Here is a 19,188-nt window from a genome sequence, read left to right on the forward strand (position 1 = left end):
TTGCCGAGGGCTGGACGGGGAGGATGAAGAGGAGATGAAAGAATGGAAACGGGGAAAGTAGGTGAAAGAGAAAAAAGTTGCGGGAACTGTTTTGGTACTGAGCAAAATGTGTCTGTAAAACTGAGTATACAAAACCACAAAGTATTAAAAAACTGACTCTGAATGTCTGTTGTGTTGTGTATTATATTGGCATTAGTATTGACATTTATCAAACAATATCGGGCCCAAGTTACATACACTACCGGTCAAAAGTTTGGGGTCACTTAAAAATGTCCATTCCACTCCATTATAGACAAAATACCAGCTGAGATCAGTTGCATTGCTTTTTTAACCGGGGCAGCAGTTTTCAGATTACATTATGTGCTTACATAATTGCAAAAGAGTTCTCCAATGTTTTCTCAGTTAGCCTTTTAAAAAGATATCAGATTAGTAAACAGAATGGGCCTTTGGAACATTGGATGAATGGTTGCTGATAATGGGCAATGTAGATATTGCATTAAAGATCAGCCACCCACACAGATCAGCTGGTATTCTGTCTGTAATGGAGTGGAATGGAAATTTCTAAGTGACCCCAAACTTTTGATCGGTAGTGTATCTGTTCAACCTCAATCCAATTCCCATCATGTCTGGTTTTTCTGATTTGAATATCTAGCCAAAACTAAGATCGTGGCTTTCACTTCTGAAATATTCTACTTGACTCTCCCTCTCCTCCGCCTCTTCTGGTATCTGTTTCTGTTTCAGTCTTCAGTGTCGAGCGGCGCACTGCTGCTCAATTTCACCGTTTGTTTGTTCTTGTTCGTTTGAAACACTTGTTTTCATCTTTTTCCTGGAAAAGTTCATCCTCCGACGGTCTAAATCGTCTCTGTGTCCATGCTGACTCGCTCTTTTAGTTTTTTTTTTTTTTTTTTTTATGTTGTTGCTCGTTTCAGACTGTCAGAAGGAGGTCTGTGGGCCCGGACACGCACAAGAAACATGCACACGCACACACACATTCATATGATTGTTGGGAATTTTACCGCAGACAGATTGATGGGCAAATTGTGCATACACACACGCACGGATGCAGACACACACACACACACACACACACACCGATACAGATTTTTGTACCACAGGGTCCCTGGAGACCGGGGCAAGACTGAGGTCTGCGGTGCCAAGATCTATGAAACACAATAATCTGCCCCCCATCAGTCCTTCCCAAAGTGAACAATAGACATTCCTGGCATTCCTTAAGACCTCTTCCTCACTCTCTCACACACACACACACACACACACACACACACACACACACACACACACACACACACACACACACACACACAATTCTGGGTCTTATTAGGGCCCTGGCTGTAAATGATTTTGGTTGTGACGCTGTTAGCGATGAATTATCGACGTTAAGGATAACAAGAATGTGCGTTTCTGTGTTTTAGTCAGGGTGAACATAACTAGGGGGCGGTGGTAGCCTAAGGGATGGAGAAGTGAGTTTATGTTAGCAGTTCATTTAGGGGGGGTGGTGGTAAAAAGATGATTCAGGCAGGACTTCAGATTCTTAGTTCTGAAAGGACTCACTTGTTCCAAAAATGTATTATTGTATGTTAATGGTCTCTTGCCAAATATGCTATGTCGATGGAAATCTACGTCCATTCTCAGTATTGACTACTCACCGTGATGGTACAAAGGAGGAGCAAACTAATTTAGCTCTTCAAGGAATTTTGGATTTAATAATCTCCCTGGGAGAAGGGAGGTTGACGTGACTCAAACTGTATGCAACATACCTAGCAGTCAAGCTAACTGGCAGAACAAGCTGAAAACACAGAGCAACATTAGCATAATCAGGAATCGTGTTTCTGGCCACCCAATGAATGTAATATATTATTATCAATAATATTCAGTCTCTTTTTAGCTCTGTTTTGGTCTCCACCAGCTCCTGAAGGAAATATGTCTCTTTAGCTGCTAAACGCTCCACAGTGTTCACCAGCTAATCTCTAACTGTGTCTTTCTGTTGTTTAGTGCTGGCCAGGTAGTGTACAGTGGGTTTATCAGAGCTTTATTGCTGAAAACAGCTTTTGACACAGATTTGAGAGCCGTGAGAGTGAACCAAAACAGTATAAATGTGAACCGTAATGCGTTAAAAGCTGCTTAGATGCTTTGTAGAGTCTATAGACACGATTTACTTGGTACAAGATTTTCCTTTTTTTTTGTTTAAATTATAGACTCAGATGGCATATTCCAACTTTACCTTATGAATTGTATTTGTGTTTGTATTATTGATTAGCAAGAAAATGTAGCTGCAACAATCTGTTAATTGATTAATTGCTACGTATTAAGGAAAAGGGGGCAAGCTTTGCTGGTTCCAGCTTCTCAAATAATACATTTTATTTCCTTTTCTTTCTGATAGTCTTTCAGTGTGGAATTGTTTGAACAATTTGAAAACGTCACCAAAAACAGATATATATTTTAAGTATTCAGTGTGTGTGTGTGTGTGTGTGTGTGTGTGTGTGTGTGTGTGTGTGTGTGTGTGTGAGCTTGTGTGTCCTCTATGCGTGTGGTCTGCTACAGTTTATCTGTCTCCTTTGGCCTGGTTTTTATTAACTGGCTCATTAAGCTGTGACTCCATGATACATGACACTGCCCCACACACACACACACACACACACACACACACACACACACACACACACACATACAGTGGTTGTCTCAGACCCACACACACACACACACACACATACCTAGAGGCAAACTTGGACACACACACATAAAAGATGGGTTTGTGTTATGGAGGAGGAACCAGGACATTAAGTGTCATCATACTAAATCAGTGGTGTTGAGAGAAGGAGAGGATACTCCATTTAACCCTGTAACCTCACTCGTCCAGTTATTGATTATTTAGTCTATAAATTGTGTATAAATGGTTACAAATTCTCATCACAAGTTACCAGACCCCACATGCTTTTATTTTGTCTGACCAACAGTCAGAACAAATTCAAATATATTCACATGACCATGATATATAACAAGCAAAAGCTGCACATCGGCAGCTTTCTGAAGCTGGAGACAAGAAATATTTAGTGTTCATATATGTAATGATATGTGTCACAGTTTTGATCTTGATTTTTCTTGGTCTTTGCTAACATTGCTCTGAAAGTTTCATGTTTAATCCATCAACAGCCGGGGATGCAGTGTTAAAAGATGGAAGGAGGCAGAATAAACTGTTGGACAAGAGGAATTACAGCTGCACAAATGATTAAAAAGCAGATTAAAAATCCCAGTTTAAACAAGCCTCTGATCTCACTGTTGTTATACTCACACGTAATGTTAGGGGATTGAGCAGTAACAACCAGCGCATTGTGCTGCAGATGCTGAAGTGGACTTCACCCTTCCTGCCATCGACCTCTGGTATGAGCCTAGTCTCACTGTACTGATTACCTGGTATGTCCAAAAAGAAAAAAAAAAAAACGGTATGTGTGAAAGAGAGAGAGTGTCTACAGGTACGTGTGTGTGCGCCTAAGCAGTAAATGCTTGTCTACACTTTGTCAGAGTCATTTAGAAATCCATAATCAGGCTTGATGAAGGCCTTTAATGCGGGCAAACGCGCACACACACACACACACACTCACTCACACACCCATAAAGCAAACAAATAGGGGCTGATTGCAGGCGATTGCAAAGGGACAGAGGGGAGGAGGTGAGGTTGTTTAGGCTTTCTAGCATAGTTAACCCTTCACCCTTTTAAAGGGAAGATAGGGAATGTTAGGAATCTGCTCACATGCATGTATGTAACTCTCTCACACACATCTTCACACACAGTCTGCAGGAGACAGAAGGCTCCAGGAAATCCTTTGAAGCCCGCTGAGGGCCTCATGTTATTAAGTGTCTGCTGTCGTGTGGTTGGTTAAACTTCAACAGCGTTAATGTCGGACACTCACACCTCTTGATGTTTGTCCTGCGAGGTTCAAGTCTGGTCAGACTAATGAGGGGATAGTGACACTAACGCAGGCGTCACGTGCCGATCTTATAACTGTAACTAACCCACCATTCGGTCAAACTACAAAACTAAACGCTTGATTGCTTAAATATGTATTTCCCATAATGTACGGCAAAAGATGATGGAAAGATTGGGTGGACGTGAAGCAGCTACAGTTCAGTCTTTAGTACTGAAACTAATAAAGCAGTTGTCAGACATTACTCACCAGTGTTTATTATTATAAGTGGAAAAGTTTGCGTGACTGGCAAGATTACAAGGTAAGCTATTTATATTTGGTAAGAAATGTATCCTTTGACCCAAGTTGCAGTAATCAGATTTATTTGATGCGTATACTGTAAGTTATGACTAAACTCTTTCAGAGCTTTGCAAGACATTACTTTAAAACGACAAGTCAAATAAACAATAAATCAATTGAAAGAAAAGTAATAGTTTTAGTCATTTATCAGGCAAGTTCCAGCTTTTCAAAGTGATTTACTGCTTTTCTCTGTTTTATATCATTGTAAATTGATCATATTTGTTATTTTGACTGTTTGCTGGATGAAAAACCAACTACATTAAGCTCTGGGAGGTTGTGATGGGATTTCTTCTTAAATTTGATAGACTAAATAATTAATTGGCGTAGGGCTGGGCGATATGGAGAAAATCAAATATCACGATATTTTTGACCAAATACCTCAATATCAATACCGCAACGATATTGTAGTGTTGACAATTGGTGCTTTCACAAAATATTTATACAATGAGATTTTTGATGATCATCAGTATTGTGGCTATAATGCCTACGTGGGTAAAGGCAAATAATAGAACAATTACAACTGTCTGGTAAGTTCAGAAAATGACATCACTTTACTGTAATGCAGCCTTTAAAACCAGGAAAAGACAACACTTATGCCATATTACAATATCCAAAATCTAAGACGATATCTAGTCTCATATCACGATATCGATATATTGCCCAGCTCTAAATTGGCGTGTAACGGAGTTATAGTCCATCCTTCTCATTTTGTATAGTTTATAAAATAGCAGTTTCTTTTCTACAATTTGAATGAAACTAATTAAATTTACATTTTTTCATTTATTTTTTGGAGAGTTTCTTGTTTTTATCAGGTAGCGTAAAGTAGAGAGCTGACAGAACATAACAGGAAATAGAGGGGGGTGGGGGCGACATGTAACATACTGTAAGGTCCCAGGCTGGACTTGGAACAGCGATGTTGAAATTATACGCTTGGTATCTTAAAACCAGAGAATGCCTTATTTCTTTCAATTAAATGGATTTGTCAGCTACTGGATGTGAGGATTGAATTCTTTATTTATTTCTCAAGAACCATGTACAATTAATATCATGTACAATAATATCAGGCAAAGAAACATATCCTTCACAGTCACTGTGGGCACTACTGATATTTAACTGCAGTTCATATATATTATATGTACAAAAACTGGGACTCTGGGAGCTATACAGGAAGTTGTAGTTTGAATTACTTTCCCGTGAGTGACTACAATCTTAAATAACAGTGTTACTTATCAGTAGCATGGAGATCTAATGGTCAAAACCATAATTCTTTCATAATATTCCTGTAACCGATGTGCATGCTTAAAGAAATACAGGAGATAAGGAGAGTGATAAAAGTCCCCTGTTCATCCATCACTTCCACTTGTATAATTATTCCTCTGCAGACCTCCCATCATTTCTTACATTCCCCTTCTTTCACCACATTTTGTTTTCCTCGTCTCCCGGCCAAACTGAAAAAGCCCCCTTGTCTGTCCAACAGTCTCTGCTTTCTTTGGTCTTACGATCTCTTTTTCATGCTCTGCAAACACACGTGCACGCTAACACGCGCACATACACACACGAGTAGGAAGTACCTCTGCATTTTTTCCTCCCGTCAAACAATAACAGTGTGGAACTCTGGGTATTATTTTAGCAGCCGTCCACCACTTTATCTGCCCTCCACAATACTTCCTCTCTCCCTGACGCACACATCCTGCCTGGGAGGGGGGCGAGAGAGGCAGGGAGAGAATGAGATGGGGAGAAAGAAGGGGGGTGGGGGGGTAGTGAGGGAGAGAGAGGGGTGGGAGAGACAGAAATGCAGAGTGCAGGAGGGAGAAATAGCCATGTTTTGTCTTCCAGCGAGAGAAGCGAGGGAGGAGGAAGAGAGGAAAAGGAGGGAGAGGGGATGTGAGCATCGTCGGTTGGTTTCTTTTTCACTTTACTTTACTACTTCAGATGGACATCAGCTCTTGGACACGTTATTCGGAGTCTCAGATGTCACGGACACAACCTGGTTCTGTCACCAAACCTGAGGACGAAAAAAAGAGTGTCGATTCTTCTCGGATAACTTTAGAGAAGTCTGTGTTTTTGTCTAAGCGCGTTCCTCAGTAGACGCTCAACTCTTTGAACTTGAACTCTGGGAATCAGGGATGCTGGGACCTGAACTGGGATCAGTTTGACAACGGATGCTTCAGCCTGCGGAGTCTGGTAGGTCTCTGCTGAGGTTCCACATCAGTTTAGGATTAATATATTAGCTTCTCTCTGAGTTTTTTTGAAAATTCAATTACTGGACCTTTATTTGCTTACAAATGCGGGAAAAGTTTGCATTTTTGTCGTTTGGTTAACAGTAGCCACACTTTTTATCTTCCCAGGGAGGGGTTGTTGACCACATGATGCATTTTTTTTTCCACATACACCCTGATAAACACACCTTTCTTCTTGTTATTTACAATTTTTTACAATTGTTCTGCGTCATTCCTCTTCTCTCAAAGTCATCTATTGCAACAGTTTCTGTCCTTATCTGTGAGACTGTGTAGAGTACAAATCTATTTGTCTGGCTGCCTGTCTGGCATTCATTCTGTACCATACTGTATCGAGACTGTGTGTGTGTGTGACTCAGATTATGCGCGTTGACCTTTGCGGTATCAGTCAGCTGTTGCAGTTTCTGACCATTAAGTGGGACATTCCAGCAGATCCTTTCATAGAGGCTCATTCAGAGCTGCAAGACGGAGAATTCATAATTTCTCGGCCTTTGACTGCTGTCGAGTCTCACCAGCTCTTCTTCTTTTTTTTTTTCTTCTTGTCATTTGTTTTCTCCTTTGTTCTCTTATCAGTTTAAGATGAACAGATACAACTCTGAGAATGTATTTATAAATTGAAGCTTGCTGACCTGATTGGATTTCCTGGTCGGTTGTGGTCGCAGCGACACCCCAACAGCGTTCAATTCACTCATTCTCTCGGTTTGCACGCCAAGGACACAATGTTACCTCTCGTTTGCCAGAAAAAAATATGATTCATGTGATTTCTATTTGTGTGTTGTTCCTGGCTGAGACAGGTAGCCAACTGGGTTGTAGTGTCAGAAACCGGAAAGTGGGGGGGGTTCTTTGTATTCTGTTATTAACAACTTGTACAGTTGATGCTGACCTTGGCACCTCAAAGGGACAGTAGTACTTTGGTGTACTTTCCTGTGTCCTATACATGAAAGGGCAACAGAATTTATGGAGTCCTTCTTCCAAGACAACATCCTTGCTATTAAGCAGCTCGTCCCCCTAAACCTTACAAAGACTTTCAAATGCCTAAAACAAAGTACACACGTTTGTAGGTCAAAAGCATCTAGATTCAAACTAAATTAAGTTTGGCTGAAAGGTGAACATTTGCTGTGTCACTGTACATGAGTTTTCATTACTACTTTGTGTTTATGTTAATACGTATACATATGTATCACAGTATATCTTATTTGTTGCTTATATGTTTTTATATTTGAATGACTCAAAACCTTTATATATCTTTGGGTTTTGGATGGATTGACAAACCTGAACTTGATTCAACAGCATTCAAGCATCGCTGAAACAAAAGTATGTTTTTTAGACATCTAAAAACCATGCCTATTGGGATGAATGTATGTATGACACCAGCCTTTTCTTCTTGCAGAGGTAATAAAAAAATAAAAAAACTCTGCACATAACTGATAAAACAAGTGTTAGTGGACCACTACAATGGACAAAATAGTGTGTAACAGTTAAAACGGCTTATTCGTGGAAAAGATGTAGATATATCAGATTTCCTTTCCCTTCCACAGCTTTGGTTCCATGTAAAAGATGCAGTTCTTCTTATTGTAAATCCCCAAAATTGTGGGATTCATGATTGTTGAGCCCCCTTAGGCAAGGCTCTGAGCATTTTGGAAAAATAGTGATTGGTTACGTGGTTTTGGAAGAACTTTCCCCTTCTCCCCTGCATGGCTACAAAAAAAGCACACTAGCTACAATATGTGACATTCTTTGCACATTTGTCAGCATTTTTTGTTGTTGTATACATCGTATACAATATACATTCTCCGTCTAACTTTGGCGTCACATTGTTTGTTTTGATTTTCACGGTCATCAATCTCTGAAAACTAAACTTGGAGAAAAGAGGTTTGATAATGGTATTTTGTCTGGTTGAGTTTGGACAGTTCCCACACTTATTCATGCACGCACACACACACACACACACACACACACACACACACACACACACACACACACACACACACACACATACAGGCTATCGCATATATACAGAAACACACACAGGCTTTACATAAACTTTCTCAGGGGATAATTTAAGGACGTTGTCAGCGGAGTCGAACAATCAGTGGGCTCGGATAGAAATCCCTCTTAAGGAGCGAGAACCAGGAGACAAGAGTGTTTATTTTGGAAATGGTTCCCGTGCTCCTGCTTTATCATAAACAATAATACTCAGAAATGGTCCTTTTCTTTCCCTTGTGGTGCCAGGATCCGCATTCCTCTCCCAAAATTGTACCTCCAAATGTTTCTCAGAAATACCCAGAATAGTCACATTTTACATTTGGTACTTTGAGGATCTTGAGCAGAGACACTTTGAGGGGACTCAGCGTTTTTTTCAAGTCCAAGTCAACAGAGACAAGTCCATGTCGAGTCAACTAAGACTATTCCAACTTCTAAGTTCAGTCTGGTCAAGTCTCAATGTCAATTGAGACTAGTCAAGTGTCAAATCAAACAAGTCCAAGAATAGGTCTCGCATCAGTCAAGACAAGTCCAAGTCAAGTAAAGGACGAGTTTTGTTTGGATTCAAGTCAATCAAGAGAAGTCCAAGTCAGGTTTGACACAAGTTAAAAGTCCAGATTAAGTTAAAATCTTGTTAAATCTCAATTCAATCAAGACAACCAAGCCAGTTACAGGTCAGGTTTGAGCCTTGTTAAGTTCAGTGACAATCAAGAGAAGTTAAAGTCTAGTGGCAAGTCAAGACATGTCTTGACAAGTCATTTGAGACAAGCTCAAGTCAAGTCACTCAAGTCTTGTTCAATGTCAATTGACACAAGTCCAAGTCTGGTTTGATATTCATAAGTGAATAACATAAGTCAAGTGTCAAAATCACATGAGACAACTCTAACCCAAGTTCCGACTGACAAAGTCTGAGTCCATTTCAAATATTAAATTTCAAGTCAAGTCTCAGGTCAGTTGAGCAAAATTCAAGACAGAGACGAGTTAAGTACCAAGTCAACTGAGACAAGTTTGAGTCATGTCAAGTCTAGTCAACAGCGTTCCTTTTTTTCATGCTCCACTATATGTTTTTCTTTTGTCTTCTTTTCAGCAGCAGTTCTCCCCAGCTGTGTATTAATCTGAAACACATAATGGTCCATTCTGACTCTAAGAATGGGACATTTATACCTGACTGTGCTTTATCTCTTTCTATCCTTGTTTCTCTTTCTGTCTCACACTCATGCACACACACACTGTCTGCAGGGGGTCGAATTGAGTCTGGCTCGTATATGAGATCGGAAGTCTGTATAAGGGAATTAGTGAATATCATGGGATACACTGGAATGTCTGGCTTTGGATCAAACTGGAGAACGTACTGTACATGTTAGATGAGTTTTTTTAATGGTATCCCAATGGAAGGCCAAACAACTTTAGAGAAAGCTCTTTCCGCAGAATTTGGGTTGGCAATGTACCCCTGCTGTGTAGGTCTATGTTTTATGTGAGCCCTGATCTTCAGAGACACTTACAGCTGTGGTTGCAAATAAGGACGTCATCTTAGCCATGTTTCTGGATAAATCATCCTATTTAGACAAATAAAAACTAGATGTTCGAATTGTGGTCAAAATTATCCAGTAGTCGAACAAGAGGAGGTTGCAAAATGGAAAAAGTGACGTACTGTATGAAAAGGAAATTACATTCAGGGGAAAATGATGACCACCTTAATTTAACTATGTTGCACATTTATATTAGACAGGAAGGGTTCATGCAGGAAACACCACAGCAGCGTCTTTATACTTGGGCAAAATCTCAATTAGTCAAGTAAATTGGATGTGGACTATAAATCTCAATAAAAATGCTCTGCTAGAATACAATCCATGATAACATTTAGTTTAATGATGACTTCCAAACAGAAATGCTGGTTGTAAATGCAAAAGATGCAACAAATAATCTGTAAATGTGTCTTCAACTAAATTTGAAGGCAGAAAATGAACTCCTACATATAGATCATGGAACCAGGAATATGTCTAGCGTCTTTAATATTCTGTCCACCTGATTTATATCAATGAGGGTATAGAATATTCTACAAACACTTATTTAAAGTAATTAAACTCCATCAACCACAACTACAGCCTCCGAATTTATTATCAAATACCATTAAAGCTATAGTGTTAATATCTAAAAGTTATGCACTAAAGCTTTAAATAATCTCTTAGCTTTAGCTAAGTGTTTCATAATAAATCTGCAGCTGTATGTATAATGTGTGATCATCTTGTTATAGTAAATTATAAACTCCTTTTTTCGCCGTGACGGTTTGTTGCTGCCGTAGATCCTCACCTGAGTTTCTCCCTCTCGTCTCCGCAGGCGCAGCGTTCCCATCAGGCCTCACTCCTGGCACCTGGCAAAGCTATCGGAGCAGCCCCTCCCTCCCCCTCCTCCGTCTCCTCCTCCTCCGCCCTGCCTGCCCCCCGTCGACTGCCCTCCTCCTCCCCCCCCCCCCCCTCTGTCTGCCATGCAGCTCCACCCCGTCCCATACACACTACCCTGGCACGCAACTGACAACAGGTGAGAAGTGGAATTGTCACAGTAGGCTTTATGTCATGGAGGTGTTACATTGTGTTAAAAAAAAACATTTGATAGCACTGAAAATGATAGAATAAAAACATTATTTATTCATTTTCAATTAGGGCTGGGCAATATATCGATATTATATTGATATCGCGATAAGTGACTAGATATTGTCTTAGATTTTGGATATCGTAATACCGCGATATGACAGAAGTGTTGTCTTTTCCTGGATTTAAAGGCTGCATTACAGTAAAGTGATGTCATTTTCTGAACTTACCAGACTGTTGTAACTGTTCTATTATTTGCCTTTTCCCCACTTATGTCCACATTACTGATGATTATTTATCTAAAATCTAAGTGTAAAGATATTTTGTAAAAGCCCCAATTGTCAACCCTAGAATATCACCGCAATATCGATATCGAGATACAGTATTTGGTCAAGAATATCGTGATATCTGATTTTCTCCCTATCGCCCAGCCCTAATTTCAATCTCTTTAGTTTTAGTGGTTTTTAGTCACAGAAATGCCCCAACAAACATCATCAAGCTTTTCATTGCTCTGTTTCTCCATTTGAAAATGTTATAACACTTTTAAGATTATATCCGAGTGAATCTTCCAAAACTCTACAACTTTATTTAAGTTCAAGGAAATAGTTCCTAACACTTCACAAGAGCATTTGACAGTAAATAACACTATATTATTACAAAAACAAACCTGATGATTGTTATAAAGTTGTCATGGCTGACATCTCTAAAGCAAACTTTGCATTAAAAGAGACATTTTTTTTATTGGATGACAATAAATATTAAACTCAACTTTAATTCCTGTTAAGTCAATTTTCTCTCAGCTTTCATTTGACACTTCATACAGGTATGTGCAAAATGTTCCCAGCGATTGTGATTATTTATGCACTCCTTTAAAATATTCTGTTTTCTGTCCAACTTCCTTAATCCAGCTGTTGAAGTTGTTTCAGTTTAACAAAAACTAAAATTGGCTGATGCTCAGATGTAACCACACAGCGAGTGTGCCGTGCTGTAGGTTTGAATCATACGCATTGAGCCGATGACTCCATAGACGTTGGCTCCTAGTCATTGCCGGGGATTTTGGTTCGCCAGGAAACAGGTGACATCACTGTGTTTTAATGTCAACACTGCCCACGCAGTAAGCCCATTGGTCTAATTTTGGCTTCTATTTAAACATTCCAAAGTGACCTGTTCTTTGTTTGTCTGTCTTTGGGGGGGCCAGGTAGATGTCTTTCGTTGAGTTGCAAAATCTTTCTGCGTGATTTGACGAAGAAGTCATGTAGCAGTCTTGCAAATTATCATTTGTAGGCCTTTCCAACGCGCATCTAAAAGTGTTGAAGATCTCATCTATGTCTGAATAAGATGGCTTTGATAAAAGCCATCATGCTGAAATGCATTGATCTTGACTTTTAGTAATACAAGTTGTTGCAAATGATTCTGGGAAGTTGTCACTGTGGGAAAATAGTGAAATAGTGTGAGGTCTTCAAATTGCTTCTTTGACCAACTAACATTCCAAAGGAAGACCTGAGTTATTAATTATCAAACTAGTTACACAGCGAATTGTTTCCGCGCTAAATATATTTTTATATCCCTGTGAAACAAATGGCACAACAAACTGAGCTGTCGGTTAAATAGAAAGAAGGCATGTAAGTACAGTAGTCATTGTATTGCAGTATGATCTCACAAAGCTAAACTGTAATCCTTTAATGGAAAGAGGAAGTTACCGCAGTCTGTATATTGACTCACATTAAAAAATAGTCTTTGTTAGTCAGTTTCATGGTACAGTACGTCAGGGCCTTGTACTGTTTGCACTCCTTGTGATAAGAATCAGTGATATAATGTACCACTATTAGATGTAATAGTCCCATGCGGATTAGATCATTAGATAGCTGTGTGTGTGTGTGTGTGTGTGTGTGTGTGTGTGTGTGTGTGTGTGTGTGTGTGTGTGTGTGTGTGTGTGTGTGTGTGTGTGTGTGTGTGTGTGTGTGTGTGTGTGTGTGCGTGCGTGCGTGCGTGCGCGCATGTGCACGCGAGAGAGTGAGGAGGCAGCTACCGGCATAACTCTGGACAATGGCATGTGACTCCCAGAACATGTGGACAAAGAAAGGAAGACATTCAATAAACTGTGTTTGTGTGAAAGAGAGGGACATTCTGTACGGTCTGCATCTGTGTGTGCTTTTATGGAAGTACTAAAACAAAACATGTGAGTGTTTGAGATAAAGAAACAAAAAACAAAAAAAACGCCAGTTTTCTGCTTATCTTTTGAGCTTTTAGCCGATAAAATAAGTCTAAGTGTGTGTCTGTATTAATCGTCTGAACACACACACACACACCATGATGTAGAGTATTTGCGTATGTGTGCTGGTTTATCTGTCAACCCTCACACTCACATGTTCCACATTGCTGTCTGATTGGCCAGGAGTGACTGTCATTTCCTATCCAGCTCCCGTCTCATTTCCTCTCGTCCTCTCTCTGTCACCCAGGTCAAATCTATACAGCTGCCTCTCCTTTCTCATTCATTGCTCACTTCCTTTAAAGACACTTTTCTCATGCAGATAACTTTTTTTTCCCACAGTGTATTCTTCTGACTGGAGTCTTTTGTATAATATGTTAAAGGACCATTTCAGGTTTGCAACTTTTTGCTCTTAAACTACAATCATATGTACTTTAGCATTTACAAATGCATGCTGTACAGTTTAAGAATTTTTAACGGGTTTTTTTTTGTATACCTTTCCAGGGAGCCGTTATTTTGCATTCATTTCTTTACAATATGAAAATCAAGTAAAAGACTCTTTAAACTTGCTGAAGAAGTAGTGTGTTTGTACCCGGTCAACTTCAATTTCCCATTACAGTACATTACACATAGGCTACACATGGCAGCTTTATTTTCTAGCGCCAGGTTTTCTGTGTTAATTAATTTTCCGTAATTTCACTAAACAAAGTTGTATGTAGGAATATTTAGCATGCGTTTTAAAGATAGATTTTGACACAGGATCCCCTCTACAAGACCAGGTAACTAGATTAGTTAATGATGTAGGACTAGCTTTAGGTGGTAATTTACTTTATAGATTACATTTCCACAAGGAATTTGCAATTAATCCCATTACCAAAACTAACTGCCATGCAGTGAACTTCGGGCTTTTGGTCTCCTGCTTTTCCTGGTTGGTAATAGAGCCTTGACAGTGAACATTAATTCTGTATTGATGTCTGTCGGTGTTACATTAAAGGTGTGTGTTTGTGCAGTTTAAGTGCCGATAGAGAAAAGTCTCCACTGTTTTTACCTCATAGCAATAATGTAATATTTACAACAAACACTTGATTAGACTTGATGTTCATAGAAATAGATTCCACGGCTCAAACGTTCAAGAGTCTGCTTATTGATTCTCATACTGCAGAAATTCATGAAAACAGTTGCCAAACAAATTCCATTATTTCCTTAAACACAGACAAATCACTTGCAAAATAGTGATATGAAACATACACGATTTGTAATAAATGGGCTAAAACATGCAAAACCCCTTGTATGCTCCAAAAATAGATTTCATGGATTTTATTTACATAGTGCAGAATGGTGAGAGAATAAAAAGACAAATGACCTACACAAATTCTGCAGACCACCAAAATATCTGACTACATGAGCAAATAATCATATTTTGATAGGATTAAGTTGTGGTGAAATACTTTATAAGAGAAATCAAACCCATTGGCTTTCAGATCTTTGCATGGATTGTAAACCATAAATACCGCAGAAACAGCACAAGGCTAGTCTGCTGCTTGTTTCCCCATACTGGTTTGAGATCAAAGCCCTTTAGAAATGTCTCTCTTCTGTAACCTCTCCTCAGTCTCCTTGGCAACTTTCCCCATTGTTTGAATAAGAGAGTAAAGCAATACAAAGGGTGAGTGACCGCTCTCTCTTTATAGGAAAAAGAAATACCACAATAAAACGAAAATGACATTTCTGTTGCAGCCTTTACGGATTGGATTTCAACCAAGCACAAAAAAACACTGTGTGCCCCTACCTTCTGGAGCTAGTATTGATACCCCTATCCCCTAAGCTCTTCTTATGCTGAAAATAACTCCCTGTCACTTTGTCTTGTGTGTTTTTTTCCAAAAAGTTGGGATTGTTGGGAAATTCCTTTTTTTACTTTCATCTTTTTGTCTGATTTTTAAGACATTCTTTTGCCTATTATTATCAGTTAATAGAACAGTTAGAAGTAGAAGGAAACAGAAATAGGAGAGTAATGTGTAACAGAGGTCACAGGTCAGATTCCAACCATTGGCATTGTGCTTGCATGGTGTGCAGATGTGGAAGAGGTATCCCTCCTCTGCTTCTCTTGAGGATTGAAGGGTTTTTGGGGAGTCTTTCCTTATCTGAATCAAGGGTCTAAGGATAACAGGTGTTTTGTAAACAGATTGTAGAGCCCTCTCGATTAAAGTTATGATTTTTGGCTGTATAAACGAAATATTGGTTAGTACTGACTTAAGCATGAGCGGTCTGTTTTTTAAACATCATGTCATGTAATCACTGCAAAGACTCACTGACCTATCAAGTAAACGGAAACAAATTCCTTCTCATTTTAGTCAATCAAATTTGAATAAGTAGGTTTCAAAAAGTAGTTATCATTTTGGATTGAATCCACATTTGATGTAAAGGAGATGGGACAGAAAGAATCCACAGGAGGAAGAAAGGGATGAAAGAGGAAGAGGGGATTCAAGGGGATGACTTGGAGATTTTGACTCCGGGCAGTAAGAGTTAATGAGAAGGAAATCCCTCTCCGCCTTAAGAGGCTTCCTCCCAGGGTCTCTGAGAAACACATGGGGCAGCCCAGGAATGATAGAAAACAGATTCCCCAGATGTACAGATCAAAAGTTGTATTCCAGAACAATATACTGTATAGGTCCGGGGATTGAAAATTGCCACTTAAAAAAAAAATAAAGATGACTTGTTGTATGTGGTTTCTAAATGGTTTTTTTTTCCACACTGTTTTAAAAGTAGTTTCCATTTGTCGATTAATAGACTCTAAAATGCAAGTTCCCAGAGACCAATGTGTGGTCAGTTTGCTTCTTTTGCCTGAAGTTTGGCTAACAATTAACACTGGAGTTGATCTTCTTGTCTCCTTGTCTTTGCAGTGACTTATCCTTGCAGTGGGGTCAGCTGTCCAGACCTTACTCCTCCACAGACCGAAGCAGTTCCCTGGGCTCCATGGAGAGCTTGGACACACCGACACCGACCACACAGCAGTACTCTGACTCCCAGAGTTCCCCCGTTGACCCCACCCTTTTCAACAACAACAGAGACTCTGCCTACAGCTCGTTCTCCGCCAGCTCGAACACATCCGACTACGCGACAGTGCCACTGAGGCGCGGTGACGCCTGCTCCATGGACAACCTCCTCCAGAGCCTGGGGCCGGCTTGTCGAGGCTACCCTGGTGGTGATACCTCAGTCCTGCGGCGTTCATATGGCGAGGCCCCGGATGAGATGCAGCTTATTGTACTCAAGTCCAGGTCGCTGACCAGGCCAAGACCAATGCATGTTGAGGTAAAAGAAAGGCCTTCCTCCTGCTGTTATGAGGAGGAGCGGAGGGGAGGAGACTTTGAGATCGTAAGAAATGAAGAAAGAGGAGCTGAGAGAAAGATGAACCCTCCTCAGCCTCCAACCAGGAAGGACAGTTTTAGGGCAACCCGGAGTCGCCCTAATGGCGCCAACAAACGCTGCGTCTCCGCTCCAATTGAAATTTCCAGCGTTTCTTTTTACCATGACAAAAACAGGTCTTCTTTGAATGTTGAATCAGAAATTCATAATGGCTTTGCGGCACCAGAAGAAGGTGACAAAACTGGGAATTTCAAAGAGGATACCTTAGACTCGCACTATATCCAAAGACAGACTGAAGACATTAGACATATCCGATGTGATACGAGTGCAAATAAAGACTGCAATTCAGAGACCACTTCAGATCACCTCTCTGATCCACCGACGGCCTCCCTAGTCCCCATCACCTCCTCTAGTCCTTGCTCCTTACCTGCGGAGTCCTCCGTGGAGGTTCAAGAGGAGTCTCGCGTAACTCCCTCGCAGAACAAGCACTCCTCCACGGGGCTTCACCGGCACAGCGCCCCAGATAAGCTCCTCGCTACACAACTTCAGTTATTGCAGTTTAACAGCGATGGCTCTTCATTGGAGCCTCACAATCCGTCAGACACTTCTGATCCCTCCTTGTCCTCCTGTAGCAGCCAGTGGTCCCATTCTTCACTCCAGCCCACGAGGGACGACCAAGAAGCTTCTCCCAACCACCTCCACGCGCCATCAAACAAATGGGGAGGCAGCCGTTGCTCGACCCCAGGGTCCGTGTTCTTGGACGGGGATGAGGATGACGGAGATGCAATTGATAGGCTGAAAGGCATGGGTGTTAATGGAGGGTCCCTTCCGCCAATGGAGCATCACCACCCTTGGGGACGCTCTGTAAGCGTACCGGGGGATCCCGCTGGATCGTCAACCCAGGGAAGGTTGAGCACTGACCAGATAATAGAGAGAGGTTTTGAGCCTCTTAGTGCTGCTGCCAGTATGGACACCTTATTAGAGGAGCAGAGAGCAGTGGATGGAGGAGGAAGTGGGGGTAAAAGCGAGGAGGGTGGGGCAGGAGAGACAGACATGAAGAGGACAAACGCGTCCAGGAACCATCGTCGGAACCGTCGTCGCAGCGAACGATTTGCTACCAACCTCCGAAATGAGATCCAGAGGAAAAAGGCCCAGCTCCAGAGGAGCCGTGGCCCAGGAGGGTTGCTCTGTAGTGGGGAAACTGTCCACGAGGAAGAGGGTCCAGACCTGAATGAGGAGGGGGCAGACCCAGACCCGCCTGCCCAGGAGAGGAGTACCAAAGTTAACTTGCACGTTAGTCCCCAAGATGCCGGCACTGCAGCACCAGTCGAGAGAGCAACCATCTCTAGTGAATCAAACCATGATGTCTTGCAGACTCAGTCAACAACCTATACTCAAAACAACAACCTATCCAGGTCTGTCCAGATTCTGGACCCGGGAGTGCCTAATTTTGGTGTCAGTGTCCGAGTCGTGGAGGAACCAGCCCCTGCTGGCAAAGCCCGCCGCTGGCGTTGGACCCCAGAGCATAAACTCCAACCCGAACCACAACGCCGGTGTGGAGTGTTGGGTGAGAAGGTGTTGGGAGTCACAGGGTCCCGGCATGGGGTTTGTGTCTTCACCTCCTCATCCAAGTCCTCATACAGCCGCTCCTCTTCCTGTTCACGGATGGATGAGTCAGATATCCTCCCGTTTGCCGATAGGATGAAGTTTTTCGAGGAGACGAGCAAGGGTATGTCTGGGCCAAATGCTCTGAATCTGTCAAGTCGCAGGCAGAAGAAAACTTCCCACCATCCGGAGCTCCAGGGAGGAGAGCTCGGTCAGCACTCAACCCAAAGAAGATACTCCTACCAGGGAGGACTTCAGCAGGAAAGCGCCCTGCTTCCAAACACTGTGGAAGCCAGGAGGCTCTCTGTGAGTACCAGCAGGGAGAGGCAAAAAGAGAAGGAGAGGGAACAAGCGAGAGAGCGGGAGGAGAGGGCAAGGGAACGCGAGAGGGACGAGAGGCTGAGAGAAAGGGAGAGGCAGCAGGAGAGGGAATTAGAAATGGAGAGGTCAAGGCTGAGGGAGATGCAGCGGGAGAGGGAACGAGAGGAGAGGGTGAGACAGTGGGAAAGGGAAAGAGAGAGGGAGCTTGAGTTGGAGAGAGAAAAAGAGATGGAGAGGGCCAGAGAGAAAGAGCTCGAGAGAGAAAGAGAGAAGGAAAGGGAAGAAGATGCTCAGCTCACCTCACATCAGGAGTTATATGGCATCAAAGAAAGAAATCCTGACTTCCAACACAACTTTCAGCCAAAGACTCAGGCGTTCTCCAATAGCCAAACCCAGAATCAAGTCCCGCGATCGGCCTTCTATCCTGTCAATACCCCTTCCCAGCCCATGGAGAACCAGCAACCTCTTCACCAGGGATACACAGCAAGGAGCTACACACCTACAGAGGTAAGAGTGCTGCTCTCACTCAAAAATGCATGAAAACATATTCATGAACACACACGAAAATATTGCACCTTCTGTTTTTTTTTTTACCTTTCACGAAA

The 19,188-nt window shown here is 41.6% G+C and overlaps 1 protein-coding gene across 1 annotated transcript in view; it reads left to right on the forward strand.

Annotated features, from left to right (window-relative positions):
• Nucleotides 1-19,188, forward strand: part of shroom4 (shroom family member 4) — a 77,852-nt gene that overhangs the window by 38,898 nt on the left and 19,766 nt on the right. Inside the window, exons 3-4 of the mRNA XM_028564582.1 lie at nucleotides 10,838-11,038; nucleotides 16,195-19,090. Coding sequence (XP_028420383.1) covers nucleotides 10,838-11,038; nucleotides 16,195-19,090 — 3,097 coding nt within the window. The remainder of the gene's footprint in view (nucleotides 1-10,837; nucleotides 11,039-16,194; nucleotides 19,091-19,188) is intronic.

The sequence above is a fragment of the Perca flavescens genome, chromosome 19 (genome assembly GCF_004354835.1).
Source record: "Perca flavescens isolate YP-PL-M2 chromosome 19, PFLA_1.0, whole genome shotgun sequence".
Taxonomy (NCBI): domain Eukaryota; kingdom Metazoa; phylum Chordata; class Actinopteri; order Perciformes; family Percidae; genus Perca; species Perca flavescens.